The sequence below is a fragment of the Coregonus lavaretus genome (genome assembly GCF_964263955.1).
Source record: "Coregonus lavaretus genome assembly, chromosome: 13".
NCBI lineage: Eukaryota > Metazoa > Chordata > Actinopteri > Salmoniformes > Salmonidae > Coregonus > Coregonus lavaretus.
In genome coordinates this window covers 31,596,696-31,624,638 of record NC_140000.1, presented here as the reverse complement: position 1 = coordinate 31,624,638, position 27,943 = coordinate 31,596,696, and the positions used below count along the sequence as shown (strand labels likewise).

Sequence of the window (27,943 nt, the reverse complement as noted above, 5' to 3'; positions counted from 1 at the left end):
TCCTCTGACACCGCTTGGTATAGAGGTCCTGGATGGCAGGGAGCTCGGCCCCAGTGATGTACTGGGTCATACGCACTAACCTCTGTAGCGACTTGCGGTCGGATGCCAAGCAGTTGCCAGTACCGATGCACCAAGTCTGGAACCAACAGGACCCTAAACAGCTTCTACCCCAAGCCATAAGACTAATAAATAGTTAACCAAATAGCTGCACAGACTATCTGCATTGACCCTCTTTGCACTAACTCTTTTGACTCATCACATACGCTGATGCTACCAGCATTTATTATCTATCCTATTGCCTAGTCACTTTACCCCTACCTATATGTACATATTTACCCCTGCACATCGACTCGGTACTGGTACCCTGTTTATATAGCCAAGTTGTTACTCATTATGTATTTATTCCTTGAGTTATAATTGTTCCTATATTTTTCTCTGCATTGTTGGGAAGGGCCTGTAAGAAAGCATTTCACTGTTAGTCTACACAGGTTGTTTACAAACCATGTGACAAATAACATTTGATTTGACGTTTGAGGGAGTTCCTCCCTTCTATACTCCTCTGTGGTATTGTGCTCCATACTGTCAAAAACAAGTTTAATTTAAAGGGACACCTCAGGATTTTGGCAATGATGCCCTTTACAGTGCCTTGCAAAAGTATTCATCCCCTTTGGCGTTTTTCTTATTTTGTTGCATTACAACCTGTAATTTCAAATTGATTTTTATTTGGATTTCAAGTAATGGACACACAAAATAGTCCAAATTGGTGAAATTAAATGAAAAAAATAACTTGTTTCAAAAAATTCTAAAAAATAAATGATGTAAAAGTGGTGTGTGCACACACCCCCTTTGCTATGAAGCCCCTAAATAAGATCTGGTGCAACAAATTACCTTCAGTCTCATAATTAGTTAAATAAAGTCCGCCTGTGTGAAATCTAAGTGTCACATGATCTGTCACATGATCTCAGTATATATACACACATGTTCTGAAAGGTCTCAGAGTCTGCAACACCACTAAGCAAGGGGCACCACCATGCAAGCGGCACCATGAAGACCAAGGATCTCTCCAAACAGGTCAGGGACAAAGTTGTGGAGAAGTACAGATCAGGGTTTGGTTATAAAAAAAAAATCCAAACTTTGAACATCCCACGGAGCACCATTAAATCCATTATTAAAAAATGGAAGGAATATGGCACCACAACAAATCTGCCAAGAGAGGGCCGCCCACCAAAACTCACGGACCAGGCAAGGAGGGCATTAATCAGAGCGGCAACAAAGAGACCAAAGATAACCCTGAAGGAGCTGCAAAGCTCCACAGCAGAGAATGGAGTACCTGTCCATAGGACCACTTTAAGCCGTACACTCCACAGAGCTGGGCTTTACGGAAGAGTGGCCAGAAAAAAGCCATTGCTTAAAGAAAAAAATAAGCGAACACATTTGGTGTTCGCCAAAAGCCATGTGGGAGACTCCCCAAACATATGGAAGAAGGTACTCTGGTCAGATGAGACTAAAATTTAGCTTTTTGGCCATCAAGGAAAACACTATGTCTGGCACAAACCCAACACCTCTCATCACCCCGAGAACACCATCCCCACAGTGAAGCATGGTGGTGGCAGCATCATGCTGTGGGAATGTCCATCGGCAGGGACAGTGAAACTGGTCAGAGTTGAAGGAATGATGGATGGCGCTAAATACAGTGGGGAAAAAAGTATTTAGTCAGCCACCAATTGTGCAAGTTCTCCCACTTAAAAAGATGAGAGAGGCCTGTAATTTTCATCATAGGTACACGTCAACTATGACAGACAAAATGAGAAAAAAAAATCCAGAAAATCACATTGTAGGATTTTTAATGAATTTATTTGCAAATTATGGTGGAAAATAAGTATTTGGTCAATAACAAAAGTTTCTCAATACTTTGTTATATACCCTTTGTTGGCAATGACAAAGGTCAAACGTTTTCTGTAAGTCTTCACAAGGTTTTCACACACTGTTGCTGGTATTTTGGCCCATTCCTCCATGCAGATCTCTTCTAGAGCAGTGATGTTTTGGGGCTGTCACTGGGCAACACAGACTTTCAACTCCCTCCAAAGATTTTCTATGGGGTTGAGATCTGGAGACTGGCTAGGCCACTCCAGGACCTTGAAATGCTTCTTACGAAGCCACTCCTTCGTTGCCCGGGCGGTGTGTTTGGGATCATTGTCATGCTGAAAGACCCAGCCACGTTTCATCTTCAATGCCCTTGCTGATGGAAGGAGGTTTTCACTCAAAATCTCACGATACATGGCCCCATTCATTCTTTCCTTTACACGGATCAGTCGTCCTGGTCCCTTTGCAGAAAAACAGCCCCAAAGCATGATGTTTCCACCCCCATGCTTCACAGTAGGTATGGTGTTCTTTGGATGCAACTCAGCAGTCTTTGTCCTCCAAACACGACGAGTTGAGTTTTTACCAAAAAGTTATATTTTGGTTTCATCTGACCATATGACATTCTCCCAATCCTCTTCTGAATCATCCAAATGCACTCTAGAAAACTTCAGACGGGCCTGGACATGTACTGGCTTAAGCAGGGGGACACGTCTTGCACTGCAGGATTTGAGTCCCTGGCGGCGTAGTGTGTTACTGATGGTAGGCTTTGTTACTTTGGTCCCAGCTCTCTGCAGGTCATTCACTAGGTCCCCCCGTGTGGTTCTGGGATTTTTGCTCACCGTTCTTGTGATAATTTTGACCCCATCGGGTGAGATCTTGCGTGGAGCCCCAGATCGAGGGAGATTATCAGTGGTCTTGTATGTCTTCCATTTCCTAATAATTGCTCCCACAGTTGATTTCTTCAAACCAAGCTGCTTACCTATTGCAGATTCAGTCTTCCCAGCCTGGTGCAGGTTTACAATTTTGTTTCTGGTGTCCTTTGACAGCTCTTTGGTCTTGGCCATAGTGGAGTTTGTAGTGTGACTGTTTGAGGTTGTGGACATGTGTCTTTTATACTGATAACAAGTTCAAACAGGTGCCATTAATACAGGTAACGAGTGGGGGACAGAGGAGCCTCTTAAAGAAGAAGTTACAGGTCTGTGAGAGCCAGAAATCTTGCTTGTTTGTAGGTGACCAAATACTTATTTTCCACCATAATTTGCAAATAAATTCATTAAAAATCCTACAATGTGATTTTCTGGATTTTTTTTTCTCAATTTGTCTGTCATAGTTGACGTGTACCTATGATGAAAATTACAGGCCTCTCTCATCTTTTTAAGTGGGAGAACTTGCACAATTGGTGGCTGACTAAATACTTTTTTTCCCCACTGTACATGGAAACCTGTATCAGTCTTCCAGAGATTTGAGACTGGGACAATGACACTAAGCATACTGCTTTAAATGTATTGGAATGGCCTAGTCAAAGCCCAGACCTCAATCCAATTGAGAATCTGTGTATGACTAAAAGATAGCTGTACACCAGCGGAACCCATCCAACTTGAAGGAGCTGGAGCAGTTTTGCCTTGAAGAATGGGCAAAAAACCCAGTGGCTAGATGTGCCAAGCTTATAGACACATACCCCAAGAGACTTGCAGCTGTAATTGCAGCAAAAGGTGGCTCTACAAAGTATTGACTTTGGGGGGGGTGAATAGTTATGCACGCTCAAGGTTCTGTTTTTTTGTCTTATTTCTTGTTTGTTTCACAAAAAAAAATATTTTGCATCTTCAAAGTGGTAAGGATGCTGTGTAAAACAAATGATACAACCCACCAAAAAATCAATTTTAATTCCAGGTTGTAAGGCAACAAAATAGGACAAATGCCAAGGGGGGTGAATACTTTCGCAAGCCACTGCATCTACTTACCCAGAGTCAGACAAACTATTTGTATGTCTCTGTGTCCAGTATTAAGGAAGTTAGAGGTAGTTTCGCGAGCCAATGCTAACTAGCGTTAGTGCAATGATTGGACGTCTATGGGTATCTGCTAGCATAGGCCTAACAGACACATGCTCAAACTCGCACACTTTTGATAGACTTAAACAGCTGCAAATTATTGAGATATCAAAGTGTCACCAACAAAAACGTAAACAGGCCTATAGCAAATGCAGCATACAGCATTGATTTTTCATTTGCAAATAGCACTTTTCTGTAGTACTCAAAGCATGCCATTCCATGACAGCAGCATTTTTTTTTCAACACGAAGCAATGAGCCCAAATCAGTCCTTCATGACAACAAAATCACAAATAACAGTTAGTTTTTGGGTAAAACATTTTGACTAATCTACATTTCCAAGTCCTATTCTTGAAGATCAAGGTGTATTACATTAATTGGAATGACTGGAAATAATCACATTATTATCTGTAGTAGTGGGTTAGAAGAAGCCTACAGAACCAACCCATAAAGTAAAATGCAACATCCATTTATGGCCAACTATGTAAACTCTAACATTGATTTATCCTGCAATAGATCAATTGGTAATTCATTTTTGTCTTCTAATGCCTTAAGGGGAAAGTAATCTAAAAGTAACTGAAAGTAATCAGATGAGTTTGGGTAATCAAAAAGTTACATTACTGATTACATTTTTTTCGACAGGTAACTAGTAAGTGTGTTTGTGTGTGTGTGAGAGAGTGTCTGTGTACAAATGATATACCCTAGTGTGCGTCTTACCTTGCAAACGGTCTCAGTGTCCCAAGGCAAGATGGTCTGCAGATCTATGAGTTCACAGGACACACCCAGTTTCTCCTGAGCCATGTTGGCCACTTCCCTCAGCACATGGATCTGCAAGGCAGGAGTCAGAGATCAAGACAGTGTATTCCATTCTAATCCACAATGGATATTAGAACACTTTATAATAACATCAAGAACCCCTTTTAGAATCCACTGAAAAGCAATACACAGCACCCCTTATTAACGTTCAAGTCAGTTTGGACTAATGGAGAAAGTTGCTTGGATAGACTCCATGTTAATTGGCAGATTACAAAGCTTTCTGTTTCCAGATAAATGACTGCTGTGCCTGTGAATAAATCGGGAATCTAACAGCAGGACATACTGGCTACATTGTTATTATCCCCAAGCTGTGCAGCAAGGCTTTGAGTGTGTCTATGAATGTGTGTGAGGGTTGATGAATAAAATCTATTAATGTGTGGGTCTTGAGTGATAGCCATGAGTCATAATCAGATAGCCAATTGATAAATAAGGAACACCAATCTATAGGCTTCCAGTCCATTTAGACAAGTCTACAAAAGGCATTTAAAAAGATAACTATTCTGGCGTTAGTCAACCTTGCGGCAGGTAGCTTAGTGGGTAAGAGCGTTGTGCCAGTAACCGAAAGGTCGCTGGTTCTAATCCCCGAGCCGACTAGGTGTAAAATCTGTCGATGTGCCCTTGAGCAAGGCACTTAACCCTAATTGCTCCTGTAAGTCGCTCTGGATAAGAGCGTCTGCTAAATGACAAAATAAATAAATAATAAAAAATAAAATAAAAATACTGAATATTGCTGAAGCAATGATATAGCCTAGTACTTCTGTCAAGAGACAGTATAAACAGGTTTAGAGTGCGCAATAAAACCTTACAATATAACAGTAGGGATTTTCAGCACTAGCAAAATGAACCGCTCTGTTTCGCTCATTAACAGGCCTTCACGGCAGGTTCCAGGCGCGGTTCCGACTGTTCCACTCACTGGGAGTTGTTTTCTATTCACTCGTCCATGGAGGGCTGATGGATTACCGGAGTAATGGGGTGGGGAAAGGAGTGGCATTTTAAAAAGAAGCCCCGATTTCAACAACGGGTGGATTTTTCATCTTTACAAAATGATGGCTTTGATAGAGTTGATTTCCCCGTCATTCCGTACTACACACACACCCTCAGGCTTAGACCCCTTCTGCTCTTCAGCTGTACCTACATTAGTCTCTTTCTCTGGGTGGATTAAGCCTGTTAAGTGGGCTAGCAGAATCTTTGTGAGGGGCGACGACACCAAGAGAGCTACATAGACCATAATCCTCTCCTGAGGAAAATAAATCAGGGGGATAGGAGTTGAAGACAATGGAAGGCCTTGTGTTGACGTGGACTGTTAACACTGTGGAGCAGCGTCGGTCCAACGGAGACGTCAGTGTAGATACGATAAACCACCAACCCCTGGTGGGAAACCCCCTGTTGAGAGGCGTGGGCTTGTGATGGAGCTAGGAGATAATCCATGGCTCGTCCCTGCCGGCTTAAATGTCAAAGAGCCAAGATGTAACGCGGATGTCCCTACTCTGCCCGCCTACATACCATGCCATAAACAATGACTTCCGGCTAAGGTCATGACTCATGCACAGTCATAGATGGATATATAGCTCCATCTCCTCTATGGCTCGAGTATGTAGAATCAACCCATGGCTCCTTCTTTCACGTCTCACCTGTGTTCCCCACGCGACCAGAGTGACGTCACTTCCTTCCTGTATAATCTCGGCCTGCGACAGTGGGATGGTGTAGGCCTCTGTAGGGACCTGCTCCACTGCAAAACACACAAAGAAAAAGCAAACACGACCTCTATCGCAATTGTTTCAAAACCTGTCCTCTCCTCATCTCCTCCCCTTCATCTGCACTGATTGTAAAATACTTGACAGGTGAAAACCCTATGGAATTAGGCTGGCTTTCACCCGGTCAGTTCTTGCAGATCAGTGCAGTGAAGGAGAGGTTTCTGGGGGGGACAATTTAGAAAGAGCCCAAGTATTTTATCAGTACGGCCAACATGACCCGGTGCACATATGCAACTACAGTACTACACACACACCATGAATATAATTGGGGGTCAATCCCGAACACACATTAATCATTCTGTTATGGCAAACTGTGTTTGCTCTGTCAAGTAAGGATGACAAGCACGGAAATGACCGGCACACTCATAAATGAAAGCCTTCAATCTGTGCTTCCAGTCAGGAACAAAGTCTCTGGCCCATTTGAGATACTTTTTCCAGACCTCATCAATCACGTGGAGCCTTGTGTGCGCCTCTCTATGGGCCTCTGTAGCTCAGTTGGTAGAGCATGACACTTGCGACGCCAGGATAGTGGGTTTGATTCCCGGGACCACCAATAAGTAAAATGTATGCACGCGTGACTAAGTCGATTTCGATTACAGCGTCTGCTGAATGAAATATATTATTATTATTATTATTATTATTATTATTATTATTATTATTATTATAATAATAAGATAAATCTATGCACTAACAATATCTAGTGCCAACTATAGGCCAGTTACCCTGATCAATGTGGTCAACAAAACATTTGCGGGATGGGATATAGTTCAAAGGGACATTATATTAATTAATCAGACTTTCTCTTGGATCCTTTTCCAAAGAGACTAACCCTTTGACACCCTATTTGTAGTAATCTTGGACTTCATAACAAACACTTGGTAGCAAAAAACCTAAGGAACCAACATAGCCTAGCCTTCTTCTCCCATGGGCAAAGAACTTCAAAAGGGGTGATGATATTAATTAATAGTAATTTCGATCCGAATGTGCAAATTGTCCAAATAGATACGCAAGGTAGATGGATTATTTTAAATATGGTATTGGACCATAAACAGATATGGCTCATTAACCTTTACGGACCAAATAATGATGATCCACAATTCTTTGACAATATATATAATAAATTATCAAGCCTGCAAGCAACTCAAGACAATATTATTATGGTGGGGGATTATAATACCGTTTTAAATAGCTCAATGGACCGAAAAGGAAATCACACCACAAACAATCACCCACATGCTCTTAAGGAAATTGTGAATGTCATGGATACATTAGAACTAGTAGATATATGGAGGCTTAAATATGCTGATCTAGTGAGATATACATGGCGGAGACTGAATCAAGCTAGTCGTCTTGACTTCTTTCTTATCTCATTCTCGTTGGCACCAAAAGTAAAAAAAGTGTTGATAGGGGCAGAATGCGGTCGGACCATCATATAATAGGCATATACATTACTCTGACTGAATTTCCACGTGGGCGAGGATATTGGAAATTTAATCAAAGCCTATTAGATGATAATTTATTTATAATTAGAACAAAGGAATTTATAACTGACTTTTTCCAACATAACATAGGTACAGCGAATCCCCTTATTGTATGGGACACCTTTAAATGTGCCTTTAGAGGCCATGCAATTCAGTACTCATCTCGAAAACAAAAGCAATTTAGGTCAAAAGAGTTTATACTAAGAAAGGAAATAGAAAGTCTAACAGAACAGATAGATGGCAATAAAAACTGTAACATAGAGGCTCAGAATAAATTAGAGGAAAAACAAAAAGAAATGGAAAAACTTATTCAAGAAAGATCAAGTGTAATATATTATAAAAATAAAGCAAACTGGATGGAATATGGGGAAAAATGCACAAAATTCTTTTTTAATCTTCAACATAGGAATGCTACCAAAAAGAACTTAATGAAACTGGTTACAATTGACGGAGTCACCCATAATTCACCTAATGATATTTTGAAGGAAGAAACAAAGTATTTTAAGCATATGTTTTCTTTTCAGTCGCCTCCATCTCCTCTAACTGAAGCTAATTGTAGAGATTTTTTTTCTATTGATAATGTCAAATTAACAGCCACACAGAAAGACTCATGTGAAGGTGAAATTACAGAGGAGGAACTTCTGGATGCAATTAAAGACTTTAAGTCCGGGAAAACTCCAGGGTTGGATGGCATACCAATCGAGGTATACCAAACCTTTTTTGATATACTAAGAGGACCGTTATTAGCATGTTTTAACCACTCCTATGTAAATGGTAGATTATCTGACACTCAAGAAGAAGGTCTGATCTCATTATTACTGAAACAGGATACAAGTGGAACATATAAAGATCCAGTCCATTTACAAAATTGGAGGCCACTTACACTTCAGTGTTGTGATGCAAAAATCCTAGCAAAATGTATAGCGCATAGAATTAAAAAGGTATTGTCGGATATTATTCATTCTAATCAGACAGGTTTTTTACATGGAAGATACATTGGAGATAATATAAGGCAAGTATTGGAAACAATAGAACACTATGGAAAATATGGGAAACCAGGCCTGCTATTCATAGCAGACTTCGAAAAGGCATTTGATAAAGTTCGACTGGAATTTATATATAAATGCCTGGAGCATTTCAATTTTGGAGAATCTCTTATAAAATGGGTCAAAATCATGTACAGTGGGGAAAAAAAGTATTTAGTCAGCCACCAATTGTGCAAGTTCTCCCACTTAAAAAGATGAGAGAGGCCTGTAATTTTCATCATAGGTACACGTCAACTATGACAGACAAAATGAGAAAAATAAATCCAGAAAATCACATTGTAGGATTTTTAATTAATTTATTTGCAAATTATGGTGGAAAATAAGTATTTGGTCACCTACAAACAAGCAAGATTTCTGGCTCTCACAGACCTGTAACTTCTTCTTTAAGAGGCTCCTCTGTCCTCCACTCGTTACCTGTATTAATGGCACCTGTTTGAACTTGTTATCAGTATAAAAGACACCTGTCCACAACCTCAAACAGTCACACTCCAAACTCCACTATGGCCAAGACCAAAGAGCTGTCAAAGGACACCAGAAACAAAATTGTAGACCTGCACCAGGCTGGTAAGACTGAATCTGCAATAGGTAAGCAGCTTGGTTTGAAGAAATCAACTGTGGGAGCAATTATTAGGAAATGGAAGACATACAAGACCACTGATAATCTCCCTCGATCTGGGGCTCCACGCAAGATCTCACCCCGTGGGGTCAAAATGATCACAAGAATGGTGAGCAAAAATCCCAGAACCACACGGGGGGACCTAGTGAATGACCTGCAGAGAGCTGGGACCAAAGTAACAAAGCCTACCATCAGTAACACACTACGCCGCCAGGGACTCAAATCCTGCAGTGCAAGACGTGTCCCTCTGCTTAAGCCAGTACCTGTCCAGGCCCGTCTGAAGTTTGCTAGAGTGCATTTGGATGATCCAGAAGAGGATTGGGAGAATGTCATATGGTCAGATGAAACCAAAATATAACTTTTTGGTAAAAACTCAACTCGTCGTGTTTGGAGGACAAAGAATGCTGAGTTGCATCCAAAGAACACCATACCTACTGTGAAGCATGGGGGTGGAAACATCATGCTTTGGGGCTGTTTTTCTGCAAAGGGACCAGGACGACTGATCCGTGTAAAGGAAAGAATGAATGGGGCCATGTATCGTGAGATTTTGAGTGAAAACCTCCTTCCATCAGCAAGGGCATTGAAGATGAAACGTGGCTAGGTCTTTCAGCATGACAATGATCCCAAACACACTGCCCGGGCAATGAAGGAGTGGCTTCGTAAGAAGCATTTCAAGGTCCTGGAGTGGCTTAGCCAGTCTCCAGATCTCAACCCCATAGAAAATCTTTGGAGGGAGTTGAAAGTCCGTGTTGCCCAGCGACAGCCCCAAAACATCACTGCTCTAGAGGAGATCTGCATGGAGGAATGGGCCAAAATACCAGCAACAGTGTGTGAAAACCTTGTGAAGACTTACAGAAAACGTTTGACCTGTGTCATTGCCAACAAAGGGTATATAACAAAGTATTGAGAAACTTTTGTTATTGACCAAATACTTATTTTCCACCATAATTTGCAAATAAATTCATTAAAAATCCTACAATGTGATTTTCTGGATTTTTTTTTCTCATTTTGTCTGTCATAGTTGACGTGTACCTATGATGAAAATTACAGGCCTCTCTCATCTTTTTAAGTGGGAGAACTTGCACAATTGGTGGCTGACTAAATACTTTTTTTCCCCACTGTATAGTAACCCTAGGTGTAAAATAGTAAGTAATGGCTATTTCTCAGAAAGTTTTAAACTGTCAAGAGGAGTGAAACAAGGTTGTCCACTATCGGCATATCTATTTATTGTGGCCATTGAGATGTTAGCTATTAAAATCAGATCCAATAATAATATCAGAGGATTAGAAATACAGGGCTTAAAAACAAAGGTGTCATTGTACGCAGATGATTCATGTTTTCTTTTAGATCCACAACTAGAATCCCTCCACAGCCTCATAGAGGATCTAGATACATTTTCTAACCTCTCTGGATTAAAACCAAATTATGACAAATGTACTATATTACGTATTGGATCACTAAAAAATACAATTTTTACATTACCATGTAGTTTACCAATAAAATGGTCTGATGGTGATGTAGATATACTCGGAATACATATCCCAAAGGAAATAAATGATCTCACTTCAATACATTTTAATAGAAAGTTAGCAAAAATAGATAAGATCTTACTACCATGGAAAGGAAAATACCTGTCAATTTGTGGAAAAATCACCCTGATTAACTCTTTAGTATTATCCCAGTTTACCTATTTGCTTATGGTCTTGCCTACGCCTAGCAAACAGTTTTTTAAATTATATGAGAAAAAAATATTCAATTTTATTTGGAACGGCAAGCCAGACAAAATTAAAAGAGCATATTTATATAATGAATATGAATTCGGAGGACAGAAATTATTAAATATTAAAGCATTAGACCTATCACTAAAATCTTCAGTCATCCAAAAGTTATACTTAAATCCGAACTGGTTCTCAAGCAAATTAGTACGATTGTCTCACCCACTGTTCAAGAAAGGCCCTTTTCCCTTTATTCAGATTACAACCTCTCACTTTCAGTTATTTGAAAAGGAAATAATCTCCCAAATGTCACTATTTCTAAAACAAGCCATAGAAAGTTGGTTGCAATTTCAATTTAATCCTCCAGAAACGACAGAACAAATAATGCAACAAATATTGTGGTTAAATTCAAATATACTAATTGACAAAAAACCTTTATTTTTTGACAGAATGTTTAAAAAAGGTATAATCTTCGTAAATGATATCATCGGTAGGACTGGTGGAGTTATGTCGCACATGCAGCTAACAAAAACATATGGAAATGTCTGCTCTACCCAAAATTACAACCAAATAATTGCAGCCTTACCGCAAAAGTGGAAGAGGAAAGTTGAAGGGGGAGAAAGTAAGGAACTTGTCTGTCGGCCTTGCATTAAAGAACATAATTGGTTAAGGAAAACTGTGATAAATAAAAAAGTATATCAGTTTCACTTAAGGACCAAAGGATTGACAGCCGTCCCATATAGATTGCAAAATAGTTGGGAAGAGATCTTTGACGTACCGATCCCATGGCATAGTGTTTATGAACTGACACGCAAAACGACACCGGATTCAAAAATTAGAATCTTTCAATTTAAATTATTATATAAAATTCTTGCTACCAATAGAATGTTATTTATATGGGGGATACAATCTTCCCAGCTCTGCAGATTTTGCTGTGAAGAGATAGAATCATTAGATCATTTGTTTTGGTTCTGTCCATTTGTAGCTTGTTTTTGGACACAGGTCCAGGAATGGCTAAAGGATTGCAATATTTACCTGGAACTAACCTTGCAGATAGCATTACTGGGTGATCTGAAAAGTCATAGTCAATCAATCAATAATATAATAATACTTTTAGCAAAAATGTTTATTTTTAATTCACAATCTGTAGAAGCAATGAGAATAGAAAGGTTCAGAACTTTTGTAAAACATCACAGTACGGTTGAAATATATATGGCAAATAGAAATCCTATATGGATGGTGTTAAGAGATAGATGGGAGGTATTGAATAGAGTTGAAGGATGGGACTAATAACAAATAACAACAAATAATAACAAAGATAGCTAATAATGTAAGCATACTGTGTCCATAATAAGTATATAGGTTGTATGTTGGGAGCTTTTGGGAAAGAGCACAGTTAGAAAGATATGGCATTTAGAAGCAAACCGGATGGACATCATGAAAATGATCGGAGAGGTTGAGAGTAGAAGAAGTTCAGGAGCAAAAAAATAAATATATATATATATATATATATATACATACAGTGGGGAAAAAAAGTATTTAGTCAGCCACCAATTGTGAATGTTCTCCCACTTAAAAAGATGAGAGAGGCCTGTAATTTTCATCATAGGTACACGTCAACTATGACAGACAAAATGATGGAAAAAAATCCAGAAAATCACATTGTAGGATTTTTTATGAATTTATTTGCAAATTATGGTAGAAAATAAGTATTTGGTCAATAACAAAAGTTTCTCAATACTTTGTTATATACCCTTTGTTGGCAATGACACAGGTCAAACGTTTTCTGTAAGTCTTCACAAGGTTTTCACACACGGTATTTTGGCCCTTTCTCCATGCAGATCTCCTCTAGAGCGTGATGTTTTGGGGCTGTCGCTGTGCAACACAGACTTTCAACTCCCTCCAAAGATTTTCTATGGGGTTGAGATCTGGAGACTGGCTAGGCCATTCCAGGACCTTGAAATGCTTCTTACGAAGCCACTCCTTCGTTGCCCGGGCGGTGTGTTTGGGATCATTGTCATACTGAAAGACCCAGCCACGTTTCATCTTCAATGCCCTTGCTGATGGAAGGAGGTTTTCACTCAAAATCTCACGATACATGGCCCCATTCATTCTTTCCTTTACATGGATCAGTCGTCCTGGTCCCTTTGCAGAAAAACAGCCCCAAAGCATGATGTTTCCACCCCCATGCTTCACAGTAGGTATGGTGTTCTTTGGATGCAACTCAGCATTCTTTGTCCTCCAAACACGACGAGTTGAGTTTTTACCAAAAAGTTCTATTTTGGTTTCATCTGACCATATGACATTCTCCCAATCCTCTTCTGGATCATCCAAATGCACTCTAGCACGGGCCTGGACATGTACTGGCTTAAGCAGGGGGACACGTCTGGCACTGCAGGATTTAAGTCCCTGGCGGCGTAGTGTGTTACTGATGGTAGGCTTTGTTACTTTGGTCCCAGCTCTCTGCAGGTCATTCACTAGGTCCCCCCGTGTGGTTCTGGGATTTTTGCTCACCGGTCTTGTGATCATTTTGACCCCACGGGGTGAGATCTTGCGTGGAGCCCCAGATCGAGGGAGATTATCAGTGGTCTTGTATGCCTTCCATTTCCTAATAATTGCTCCCACAGTTGATTTCTTCAAACCAAGCTGCTTACCTATTGCAGATTCAGTCTTCCCAGCCTGGTGCAGGTCTACAATTTTGTTTCTGGTGTCCTTTGACAGCTCTTTGGTCTTGGCCATAGTGGAGTTTGGAGTGTGACTGTTTGAGGTTGTGGACAGGTGTCTTTTATACTGATAACAAGTTCAAACAGGTGCCATTAATACAGGTAACGAGTGGAGGACAGAGGAGCCTCTTAAAGAAGAAGTTACAGGTCTGTGAGAGCCAGAAATCTTGCTTGTTTGTAGGTGACCAAATACTTATTTTCCACCATAATTTGCAAATAAATTCCTTAAAAATCCTACAATGTGATTTTCTGGAATTTTTTTCCTCAATTTGTCTCTCATATTTGACGTGTACCTATGATGAAAATTACAGGCCTCTCTCATCTTTTTAAGTGGGAGAACTTGCACAATTGGTGGCTGACTAAATACTTTTTTTCCCCACTGTATATATATATATATATATATATAGATATAGAATTATTGTAAAATTAACTCTGTCCATAAGGTGTAGATAGTAAGTATAGACCGGAAGTAGAGGCCTGGGCGTTGTTGTTCACTAATTTACTCCAAGTAGGGAAAGGATGGTGGGGTTGAAAAGTAATAAAGGGGAATATATATATAAAAAATAAAAATAAACATGGGGGATTGGAAGTGATGCAGACAATTACATTGATAGAAGATGCAATCTATCTGCAATATTAAGCTGATCCATCCCCCAAAAAAAAAAAAAAAAAGAAAAAAAAAACATAGCCTATCATGTAGTTATGTGGTAACAACATTACACATGTCTTTGGTGCTCATCATACACAGCTTTGACCCTGACGAGCAAGATAAAATAGAAGGTGTGTGTGGGGGTTTATTGGGGAGACCTGTGCTCTTTAAAGGTCTCTTGCATGGTAACACATGAACTGCAAATGTCATTGGGCGTACTATTGATACTCACGGGAGACATTACGGTTTGCGACTCCACTCTACGCTTCCCGGAACAGTCTGGATGACTTCCACACATTCCCCCTCTAGAGGTTAAGAAACAGGCTGCCGACTTCAAGTTTCTTCAGCAATTTCAAACGAGTCGAAAGAGCTACCTCTGGCAAGCCTTTTTTTTACAACCCAATCCTGAAGTGTGTGCTGGTACATGGTTCAAATTAATCATGGACTGAATGGGGTGTGATAGAATCACCTATAGGCCACATGGGACATTTATTTACAATTAAATGGCTTCCAGATTTAAGTGATGTCAGGGATGAGAGGGTGTTTATTTTGGTTAATCAGTATCTCTCAGAGCAAGTAATCTAATCATCAGGGTGATTCAGAAAAATGTGGAATTGGGAAAAGAAAATGCACTCTTTCAAAATACCAACTCCAATGATGGAATTTCAAATTATTTCCCTCTCGGAACATCTTGAGATACTTATAATAAGTAAACATACAGTAAACTGAAATTCGTAGGTTTTTCCTAAATCTACTAAGTTAACCTTACACAGAAAGCCGCAACAAGTAAAATCCCACACCTACCACCAACGAACAAACCAGTGAACTGCTGGTGACTGGCTTCAGGGATCTTTATTTAGTGGAATTTAAAATCAACCTTCTCTGCTGTACAGAGCTTTCCCGTTTCAGACCGTGACACAGCAGTCATTTAGTAATGACTGATCTTACTCAAGAAGACCCATGTCAGGCAGTGATTGCCTTTTTCAGAATCAAGTCCCCAATTCACTTAAAGGAAGTACACTCAACATCCAGCTTAGAGATCATAAGCTCACGTGACAATGGTGATGTATAACAGTCTTCATAAAAAATATAATCTTAATAGGGGGAATCTCTGTCACTAACTAGCCTATATTTAACTACGGTCCTGATGAAGCCAGTGCTTGTGGTTCCATCCCCTCTGGCTGGTAAGAAACGAAATGGACTGCTTCAATTAAAAACATTACATGACCTCATCATCCAAACAAGCATTGCTCAGAGGGATTAGGACCCCGCACGAGAGGTAGTGCTTTCTGCTCTTTTCAGAAATTAAAGTAATTCCCTAACTGCTGCCAGTTCTGAGAGCCCTGTGGGACAGACAAGCGATTGTAGCCACCGAGTTGGGGAAAGGAACAATATTTAGTCATTTCGCTATGGGAAACATACCTACGAGATATTTTGAGAAGAGGATAGACGAGAAATATCCATTAGGGATGTAGCTCAATTGGTAGAGCATGGTGTTTGCAACGCCTGGGTTGTGGGTTCGATTCCCACGGGGGGCCAGTATGAAAAAATAATAATGTATGCACTCACTAACTGTAAGTCGCTCTGGATAAGAGTGTCTGCTAAATATAAAAATGTAAATGTAATACCATGGAACTATTTTAGTCAGACAAGTGTCTGACTGTGTCCTTCTCCCCACAGAGACACACAATCTCTCCCTCTCTGACATGGTTTCATTAAGTCTCACTGAGTCATAGACACTGTACACAATTTGGACCAGCAAACCCCACTGTACTTCCAAGTAACTGGGTTTAGTCCATCTGAAAATGCAACAACAAACCTCACAGAAAGAAAGATTTAGGGTTTTGTTGTGGGATATATAACTGAGGTGTTATTTCATTCACATTTTGAGAGAAGTAAGTGTCATGACTAATATAATTTTTACTCTGCAGTAGGAACAAAAGGCTCCTCTTGACTTCCTGAGAAGCATCAAACACAATTTGACATCCAAAATAAAGATAAGGAGTGGAAAAATAATATGGCAACTGCTTTTCTGTGCCAAGAACACAGCAAAACTGAAACATCATATCCTTGCAGGTCCTAAAGAGGCGGAATTCAACTTGTTTGTTAAACCATATTACTGTGTCTAACAGTTCACCTCACCATATTACTGTCAGACTAGTGCTGGGTTCCCCAATAGGCTGCCCGCAGGCCAGATTCGGCACGTGGGTGATTTTATTTGGCCCCCCAAGTACTCTGAGCAAAAATACAATATTTGTCTTTGGACATAAAGACTGTAAAAATCACCAGGAAATCAGCAAAAAGTTATTTTAATTTAGGAAGTTCACTAGTATTCCCACACATAAATAGAGAGGCATTTGTGATCGTATCCCAATGTAATCAAGGTTTGAAATGATTCTGTTTTTGTTAAATACTATATCTGTTTGGGATTCTTGCAGACAATGTGCAGTGCACACATTATTTACAACTATGTTCCCGCCCTCCGACCATCCGCTCAAGGAAAAACCCCTGCACTAGAGCCAATAATACACTTCAGACTTGCATAGAAATGGCAGAGGTGCAAAATGAGTCAACACTGCCACATATCCTATATTCTACAATTTGGAAGCATACACTCATGCTAAGTAAACTGCACATTGATGACAGCATACCTCTCCGCATTTAGCAGAATGCTAGGGGGCCGGACACCCTTCTGACTCTCCAGGTCTCACACTACTCAGTCTCCTTCAAGAAATTGCAGAGAGAGGAGCAAGCTCCTACACCTCTGCCCTGCCCAACACAACTGGACTCCTCCATATTGCTGTGGACTTGTGGGATGGTGTGCGTGCACCAAGTGAGTTGTGTGACATGTGTATATTTAAGCAATAAGGCACGAGGGGGTGTGGTATATGGCCAATATACCACGGCTAAGTGTTGTTCTTAGGATACAGCCCTTAGCTGTGGTATTATGGCCATATACCACAATCCCCAGAGGTGCCGTATTGCTATTATAAACTGGTTACCAACGTAATTAGAACAGTAAGAATCAATGTTTTGTCAAACCCGTGGTATACGGTCTGATATACCAAGGCTTTCAGCCAATCAGCATTCAGGGCTCGAACCACCCAGTTTATAATGTTCTTCATAGTTAGTAGTATAACTACTGCCTATTGTATGTTGCCTCTCTCTGTTTACTTTGTTACGTAATCTAGGGTTGGGCGATGTCAACCTTTGTCCTATCGTGACTATGTACATGATATTCGATGGTATTGCCCCCTATTGTCCCCCCCCCCCAAATTTTGTTTTTATTAATGGATAACAAAAACTCAGCTAAAACCACTGTTGGGCTATAGCGCGAAATCACATGCTACAACTAGACGAATCATGACGAAAGATAATATTGATGAAAGCCTGGGCAGAGGCTAAGTGCAGGGAAATCTTTTATAATATTCATTTCTGGTGGAGCTTCATCATGGAACCGGTTTGTCTGTGTCTCTGTCTGTGTGTGTCTGTGTCTCTGTCTGTGTGTGTCTGTGTCTCTGTCTGTGTCTCTGTCTGTGTCTCTCTGTCTGTCTGTCTGTCTGTCTGTCTGTCTGTCTGTCTGTCTGTCTGTGGCGCATGCCATGATGGAGAAAAGTGTCAGTTACACAGGCTGTCCTGCCGTATTAAATTCTGTGAGCTGCTCCACGCGTCTACCAGTTGAGAGCTGCATGCTCTTACTACCCGACAGATTATTCCCCTAGGCTGTGTGTGCGTGTGTCTCATAAATAATCTACATAATTAACTAACAGCTTCGGGAATTTGTCTGTTTTTTCATCAATTATATAGATTGAAAATAGCATTTCTACAATAGATGATTGACTGGCCCGGACGGTCTCCAAAACCTTCCCGGGCCAGCGGGCAGCCCTGTTTGTCGAGCCCTGTATGGTAAGGGGAGATTTGATTAAACACAGCTTAACGCAGTCCCAGAAGAGACGGAGGGAAAGACTTGTTTGGACCGAGTGGTTTTAATACCTGAGAAGAAAAATAATGTTCTGGGCACGATCACTTTCTAATGCCTTAATCAAAACAGTCTCAATGGTCAGCTTGAGTATCTCACAACTTCATTTATTTGACTCATCACCCAAAGCTAGCAATGTGTGGAAATTATAGGCTTTGTTGAGAGGGATAATAAGAGGCCGTCCAGTTGTGAAGGCTGTCTATCCCTGCTCTAAAGGCCTAAAAAACGATGTAGGCCTGAGGCAGGTAACCGAGGCAGCATGCAGCCAGTCCTGCCAGGGCCAGAGAGGACCGCCAGCCAGACGACAGGACACAGGGCAGGCCAGAGGCTGTCAGCAGTTTACAGCCCATTTGGACCAGCTGATTCACACTTGCGATTGAATCTGGTGAACTCATTCACACTCAGTACAGAGCCAAGTGGCCAGGGCATAGTTTGTTTGCCATCTGTCACCAAGGAGACGAAAAGGCTGACAGAAGGCCATTGAGAATGCTTGAGGAAACTGAGTATGGACTTGTTGTTGTAAACACACTTCACCACCACACACCTTGCCTACAAACACACATCACATCACCTGGGTCAGATCGGCTCTATCACTCACCCGCTGCTCTGTAGAGGATCTTGGGCTCGAAGAATATGCAGGGGTTCTGATCTGCGATGCACGACAGCAGCAGTCCCTTACACTGGACCGGACCTCTGGGTATTACAACCTGGAGTGAAATAAATACATCGTAAATGCATAGATAGTACAATATTACCCATTCACACTATTGTGCCAACCTAAACCGTACTTGCTCTGACATTTTCTTATAACGTTGTCCTTTTTCAGCACGGTTCCAGCAACTATTAAGGCAGTGTACCCAGGACAACAGTACAGCTTGCCTTGACTTAGTAGTGCAAATAGGGTGTATCTGCACCAACACAGACCATAATATTCAACTGGTACGCACACAAACAACCCAGATCCAAACAATGTGCAATTGGGTGGAAAGCAGACGCCGGCATCCTCTACAGTGCTTTCAGAAAGTATTAAATAGTATTTTTTCCTCGTCAATCTACACACAATACCCCATAATGATTAAGCAAAAACAGGTCTTTAGACATTTTTGCTAATTTCTTAAATAAAAAAACTGAAATATTACATTTACATAAGTATTCAGACCCTTTACTCAGTACTTTGTTGAAGCACCTTTGGCAGCGATTACAGCCTTGGGTCTTCTTGGGTATGACGCTACAAGTTTGGCACACCTGTATTTGGGGAGTTTCTCCCATTCTTCTCTGCAGATCCTCTCAAGCTCTGTCAGGTTGGATGGGGAGTGTCGCTGCACAGCTATTTTCAGGTCTCTCCAGAGATGTTCGCTTGGGTTCAAGTCCGGGCTCTGGCTGGGCCACTCAAGGACATTCAGAGACTTGTCCCGAAGCCACTCCTGCGTTGTCTTGGCTGTGTGCTTAGGGTCATTGTCCTGTTGGAAGGTGAACCGTCGCCCCAGTGTGAGGTCCTGAGCGCTCTGGAGCAGGTTTTCATCAAGGATCTCTCTGTACTTTTCTCCATTCATCTTTGGCTTGATCCTGACTAGTCTCACAGTCTCTGCCGCTGAAAAACATCCCCACAGTATGATGCTGCCAACACCATGCTTCACCGTACGGATGGTCCAGGTTTCCTCAAGACATGACGCTTGGCATTCAGGCCAAAGAGTTCAATCTTGGTCTCATCAGACCAGACAATCTTGTTTCCCATGGTCTGAGAGTCTCCAAGCCGGCTGTCATGTACCTTTTACTGAGGAGTGGCTTCCGTCTGGCCACTCTACCATAAAGGCCTGATTGGTGGAGTGCTGCAGAGATGGTTGACCTTCTGGGAGGTTCTCCCATCTCCACAGAGGAACTCTGCAGCTCTTTTAGAGTGACCATCGGGTTCTTGGTCACCTCCCTGACCAAGGCCCTTCTCCCCTGATTGCTCTGTTTGGCTGGGCGGCCAGCTTTATGAAGAGTTTTGGTGGTTCCAAACTTCTTCCATTTAAGAATGATGGAGGCCACTGTGTTCTTGGGAACCTTCAATGCTGCTGAAATATTTTGGTACCCTTCCCCAGATCTGTGCCTCGACACAATCCAGTCTTGGAGCTCTACGGACAATTCCTTCGACCTCATGGCTTGGTTTTTGCTCTGACATGCACTGTCAACTGTGGGACCTTCTATAGACAGGTGTGTGCCTTTCCAAATCATGTCCAATCAATTGAATTTACCACAGGTGGACTCCAATCAAGTTGTAGAAACATCTCAAGGATGATCAATGGAAACAGGATGCACCTGAGCTCAATTTCAAGTCTCATAGCAAAGGGTCTGAATACTTACGTAAATAAGGTATTTCTGTTTTTTGTTTTTAATACATTTGCAAAAACGTCTAAAAAACAGTTTTTGCTATGTCATTATGGGGTATTGTGTATAGATTGCTGAGGATTTTTATTTTTCAATCCAAAATCTGGAAAAGCTCAGCTAGACATTTGAGCCTTCTCTAACCCCCTGGCTCTGTCTGTAGTTATCGGTCATGGCGTAGCAAATATACAGTGTTTATTACCTTGACCTTTGAAAAAGACAACAGAGGATGTTTACTGCATTGACTATGGCTGTAAAGCGCTAACTGGTGCTGTGCTGCTTGGCTGCGTAGGAGAACTTTAGACTTTTATTCCTATCATGATGGGGGGGGTGAATCATATTTGACATTTTTAGCACACACTCGTTTCCCTCCAAGCGTACGTTCATTAAATGCCAGCTTAATCACACACGCTCACAGATCAGCCAGTTGAACCCCAGATGACCACGACCGGCGTACAGTGAGTCAGGTATTTATTTGAGAGTCTGTGTGCTTAATTTCCCTTTCATTTCTATAGATGTAAAGCAATATGCAGCAGCCAGCAGGGTTTGGAAATGAAGGGAGTGGGTGCATGAATAGGTCAACAGCAATTTGAGGTAGATCTTTTTCTACACCCATCAAATCAATCCAAACAGTCCAGTAGGTGTTTGACATTTACATTTTAGTCATTTAGCAGACGCTCTTATCCAGAGCGACTTACAGTTAGTGAGTGCATACATTATTTATTTTTATTTTATTTTCATACTGGCCCCCCGTGGGAATTGAACCCACAACCCTGGCGTTGCAAATGCCATGCTCTACCAACTGAGCTACATCCCTGCCGGCCATTCCCTCCCCTACCTTGGACGACGCTGGGCCAATTGTGCGCCGCCCCAAGGGTCTCCCGGTCGCGGCTGGCTAAGACAGAGCCTGGATTCGAACCAGAATCTCTAGTGGCACAGCTAGCACTGCGATGCAGTGCCTTAGACCACTGCGCCACTCGGGAGACTTAGCAAGGTGCATAAACTTTGAGATCGACTATACCAAAATATGTGTAATAAGTGCAGTGAAGTGAAGAGAGGTTGGCTAACTGATACAGGGAGACAGATATGTGTGCCTTACACCATAAAGACAGGCTCATTAAGGAAGGGGCAGTGCAGAAGTAAATAGGTTATAAGGTGCTTTAAGAGTACCGAGTACAGGTGAGGTGGAGAAGTGAGTGGAGGATGGGATGGAGGGAGAGGGGGAAGGCGATAGGGATGAGAGTCAAACCTTGATGCCTGGGCAGTGGGCGAAGAAGGCCTCTGGACTCTGGGAGTGGTAGAGAGAGCCGTGGCCCACGCAGCCCCACGGCGCCCTGATGGTGAGGTTCCCGCAGTCAAACAGGTTGCCGGAGCGATAGCGGTACTTGGCAGCTTCGTTTACAATCTGAGGACAGACAGGGACACATAAATAATAACGTCACCACTCATCAAGTTGGTCAGTCACAGCTAGACATTCATAACAATACCTTTGTCTCCCACAACAGAAAGACTACGACCTCACATGATTGTGTGGGCTCAGCCCTAATTTACGTGCTCTCTGTCAAGGACCAGTACACCCTACCCCCCTCCGAGGGGGCCAAACTGTATCCCTCTCCAACAGAAACCAGAGAATTGACTACAGAAATATGTGTTAGATACCAACAATGGCTGCAATAGTGTTATTCTATATAAAAAAATGTGTCTTCTGAATAGAACTCAGAAGAATGGATGTATGATCTCCATGGTTACTTGTAGTTGTTCAGAGTGAACTCTGTCGACACTGTATGAAATTGTCCTACCCAGCCCACCCCCTCAGGTCATCACATGTAGATGTGACCCGCTTCCTAGAGGATGTTGGCTGGTTTGACCTGATTTCTTAGTTTTACTACGTTTGGTTTAGTCTGTGGATTGGTCAACAATATATTTTTGAATAGATCTGGTATAAAATGGGATGAAGGTCTGTTGTTCTCGCTCTTCTCCTGTATCCTGCCCATGGAATAAGGTTGTATGGACATTTTTATTTTTGTGAGCTACCCAGGCCTATGCCCTGAGTAGGTCTGATTAGTTCATGCTTTGTCTTGTAAGTTAGTTAACCTTAGGATGTACACTATTGGTCAAATGTTTTAGAACACCTACTCAGTCAAGGGTTTTTCTTTACTTTTACTATTTTCTACATTGTAGAATAATAGTGAAGACATCAAAACTATGAAAAAACACATATGGAATCATGTAGTAACCAAAATAGTGTTAAACAAATCAAAATATATTTTATATTTGAGATCCTTCAAATAGCCACCCTTCGCCTTTATGACAGCTTTGCACACTCTTGGCATTCTCTCAACCAGCTTCACCTGGAATGCTTTTCCAACAGTCTTGAAGGAGTTCCCACATATGCTTAGCATTTGTTGCCCGCTTTTCCTTCACTCTGCGGTCGAACTCATCCCAAACCATCTCAATTTGGTTGAGGTCGGGGGATTGTGGAGGCCAGGTCATCTGATGCAGCAATCCATCACTCTCCTTCTTAATCAAATAGCCCTTACACAGCCTGGAGGTGTGGGGTCATTGTACTGTTGAAAAACAAATGCTAGTGGGACTAAGCCCAAACCAGATGGGATGGCGTATCGATGCAGAATGCTGTGGTAGCCATGCTGGTTAAGTGCTTTACGGTGGGAAATACACATGCGGAGATCATCCGTTCACCCAAACCGCGTCTCACAAAGACATGGCGGTTGGAACCAAAAATCTCAAATTTGGACTCCAGACCAAAGGACAAATTTCCACCGGTCTAATGTCCATTGCTCGTGTTTCTTGGCCCAAGCAAGTCTCTTCTTCTTATTGGTGTCCTTTAGTAGTGGTTTCTTTGAAGCAATTCCACCATGAAGGCCTGATTCACACAGTCCCCTCTGAACAGTTGATGTTGTGTCTGTTACTTGAACGCTGAAGCATTTATTTGGGCTGCAATTTCTGAGGCTCGTAACTCTAATGAACCTATCCTCTGCAGCAGAGGTAACTCTGGATCTTCCTTTCCTGTGGCGGTCCTCATGAGAGCCATTTTCATCATAGCGCTTGATAGTTTTTGCGACTGTACTTGAAAAAACGTTCAAAGTTCTTGAAATGTTCCGCATTGACTGACCTTCATGTCTTAAAGTAATGACTGTCGTTTCTCTTTGCTTATTTGAGCTGTTCTTGCCATAATATGGACTTGGTCTTTTACCAAATAGGGCCATCTTCTGTATACCTTGTGACAACACAACTGATTGGCTCAAACGCATTAAGAAGGAAAGAAATTCCACAAATTAACTATTAAGAAGGCACACCTTTTAATTGAAATGCGTTCCAGGTGACTACCTCATGAAGCTGGTTGAGAGAATGCCAAGAGTGTGCAAAGCTGTCATCAAGGCAAAGGTTGGCTATTTCAAGAATCTCAAATATATTTTGATTTGTTAAACACTTTTTTGGTTACTACATGATTCCATATGTGTTATTTCATAGTTGTGATGTCTTCACTATTATTCTACAATGTAGAAAATAGTAAAAAATAAAGAAAAACCCTTGAATGAGTAGGTGTTCTAAAACTTTTGACCAGTAGTGTATATGCCTAGAATTATGCTTTGTTAATGTCAGTATTGCCTTGTAACTTAAGCTTTATGCATTGTATGTGAATCCATTCATTTCAAAGTTATTAAATAATACTTGCTTTGATGTTTGCTTCTCATGACCATTCCTTGATCTTAGTCAGCTAAACACATAATACTTGATTTCACTTGGTTTTACTATAATGTTAAATGGAGTCAGATAAACATTTTAATAGGCCAATTGCATAGTCTTATTACGGGTCGCAGTTGAGGTATATACACTGAGTGTACAAAATATTGATAACACCTGCTCTTTCCATGACAGACTGACGAAGTGAATCCAGGTGAAAGCTATGATTGACACCTTTAAATGATTATTAAGCCTTGAGACATGGATTGTTTATGTGTGCCATTCAGAGGGTGAATGGGCAAGACAAAATATTTAAGTACCTCTGAACGGGGTATGGTAGTAATTGCCAGGTGCATTGGTTTGTGTCAAGAACTGCAACACTGTTGGGTTTTTCATGCTCAACAGCTTCCCATGTGTATCAAGAATGGTCCACCACCCAAAGGTCATCCAGCCAACTTGACAACTGTGGGAAGCAACTCAATATTAGGAAGGTATTCTTAATGTTTTGTACACTCAGAGAATATACACAATGCATTCTGAACGTATTCAGACCCCTTGACTTTCTCCACATTTTGTTACGCTACAGCCTTATTCTAAAATTGATTCAATTGTTTTTTTCCCCTCATCGATCTCAAATCACATTTTATTTGTCACATGCGCGGAATACAAACAGGTATAGACCTTACTGTGAAATGTTGCCCGCTTGACCCTATCCCCTCCTCTCTTCTCCAGACCATTTCCGGAGACCTTCTCCCTTACCTCACCTCGCTCATCAACTCATCCTTGACCGCTGGCTATGTCCCTTCCGTCTTCAAGAGAGCGAGTGTTGCACCCCTTCTCAAAAAACCTACACTCGATCCCTCCGATGTCAACAACTACAGACCAGTATCCCTTCTTTATTTTCTCTCCAAAACTCTTGAGCGTGCCGTCTTTAGCCAACTCTCTTGCTATCTCTTTCAGAATGACCTTCTTGATCCAAACCAGTCAGGTTTCAAGACTGGTCATTCAACTGAGTCTGCTCTTCTCTGTGTCATGGAGGCTCTCCGCACTGCTAAAGTTAACTCTCTCTCCTCTGCTCTCGTCCTTCTAGACCTATCTGCTGCCTTTGATACTGTGAACCATCAGATCCTCCTCTCCACCCTCTCCGAGTTGGGCATCTCCGGCGTGGCTCACTCTTGGATTGCGTCCTACCTGACAGGTCGCTCCTACCAGGTGGCGTGGCGAGAATCTGTCTCCGCACCACGTGCTCTCACCACTGGTGTCCCCCAGGGCTCAGTTCTAGGCCCTCTCCTATTCTCGCTATACACCAAGTCACTTGGCTCTGTCATATCCTCACATGGCCTCTCCTATCATTGCTACGCAGACGACACACAATTCATCTTCTCCTTTCCCCCTTCTGATAACCAGGCAGCGAATCGCATCTCTGCATGTCTGGCATACATATCAGTGTGGATGACGGATCACCACCTCAAGCTGTACCTCGGCAAGACGGAGCTGCTCTTCCTCCCGGGGAAGGACTGCCCGTTCCATGATCTCGCCATCACGGTTGACAACTCTGTTGTGTCCTCCTCCCAGAGTGCAAAGAGCCTTGGCGTGACCCTGGACAACACCCTGTCGTTCTCCGCTAACATCAAGGCGGTGACCCGATCCTGTACGTTCATGCTCTACAACATTCGCAGAGTACGACCCTGCCTTACACAGGAAGTGGCACAGGTCCTAATCCAGGCACTTGTCATCTCCCATCTGGATTACTGCAACTCGCTGTTGGCTGGGCTCCCTGCCTGTGCCATTAAACCCCTACAACTCATCCAGAACGCCGCAGTCCGTCTGGTGTTCAACCTTCCCAAGTTCTCTCACGTCACCCCGCTCCTCCGCACACTCCACTGGCTTCCAGTTGAAGCGCGCATCTGCTACAAGACCATGGTGCTTGCCTACGGAGCTGTGAGGGGAATGGCACCTCCATATCTTCAGGCTCTGATCAGTCCCTACACCCAAACGAGGGCATTGCGTTCATCCACCTCTGGCCTGCTGGCTCCCCTACCTCTGCGGAAGCACAGTTCCCGCTCAGCCCAGTCAAAACTGTTCGCTGCCCTGGCACCCCAATGGTGGAACAAGCTCCCTCACGACGCCAGGACAGCGGAGTCACTCACCACCTTCCGGAGACACTTGAAACTCCACCTCTTTAAGGAATACCTGGGATAGGATAAAGTAATCCTTCTACCCCCCCCTTACCCCACCAAAAAAAATTACAAAAAATTAACTATTGTAAAGTGGTTGTCCCACTGGCTATCATAAGGTGAATGCACCAATTTGTAAGTCGCTCTGGATAAGAGCGTCTGCTAAATGACTTAAATGTAAATGTAAATGTAAATGTGTCAATGTAAATAGTCTGGGTGGCCATTTGACACACAATACCGCATAATTAAAGTTTTTTAGTGCAAATGTATTAAAAAAAATGTATATATATGAAATACCACATTTACGTAAGTATTCAGACCCTTTACTCAGTACTTTGTTGAAGCACCTTTGGCAGCGATTACAGCCTCGAGTCTTCTTGGGTATGACGCTTCAAGCTTGGCACACCTGTATTTGGGGAGTTTCTCCCATTCTTCTCATCAGATCCTCTCAAGCTCTGGAATGCACTGTAAATACTTATATCAAATATTACCACACTACAACTGACCTTACCCACCACGAAAAACTATTAAAGACCACAGCTTGAGTTTTTTTTTAGGTCTGTGGTTACTATATTCAAGCATACTTCATACTTGCCAATACATTCCGACTATCATAAAAACAGGTGAAAAACTCCAAGTCCCTAGGAACCTGATTTTAGAACTATTTTCCCCCTACGTATTCACGGTTGACAGAACCTGACCCTTCCACTGGTGGTGTCCAAGGCTCTATTTCCTCCAATATTCAGGTAGACAATTCTTTCCTGGTTTTAAGCATCTCTGGGGGCCATTTTGGACTCCCTCGTTTTAATTGAGAGTACAGAGAGAGAGAGGAGAGGAGTGTGTGTGTGTGTGTGAGAGTGACTCAACGCGCCAGGCTATGTCAATGCCATTGTGCTCTGTAGCAATATGGCAGCAGTCTGAAATATTTCCCCATTATCAACATTTAGCTGTTTTCGGTTGCCTTGACATGGGAGGGAAACTCATTCGTCTTTAGGGTGCGGACATG

At 41.9% G+C, this 27,943-nt stretch overlaps 1 protein-coding gene across 1 annotated transcript in view; it reads right to left on the bottom strand.

Moving 5' to 3' along the window:
- LOC311140570 (2-oxoisovalerate dehydrogenase subunit beta, mitochondrial-like) overlaps positions 1 to 27,943 on the bottom strand; it is a 100,157-nt gene that overhangs the window by 57,391 nt on the left and 14,823 nt on the right. Inside the window, exons 5-8 of the mRNA XM_084175686.1 lie at positions 22,305 to 22,460; positions 19,287 to 19,395; positions 6,357 to 6,454; positions 4,627 to 4,737 (exon numbers count right to left, since the gene is read on the bottom strand). Coding sequence (XP_084031812.1) covers positions 4,627 to 4,737; positions 6,357 to 6,454; positions 19,287 to 19,395; positions 22,305 to 22,460 — 474 coding nt within the window. The remainder of the gene's footprint in view (positions 1 to 4,626; positions 4,738 to 6,356; positions 6,455 to 19,286; positions 19,396 to 22,304; positions 22,461 to 27,943) is intronic.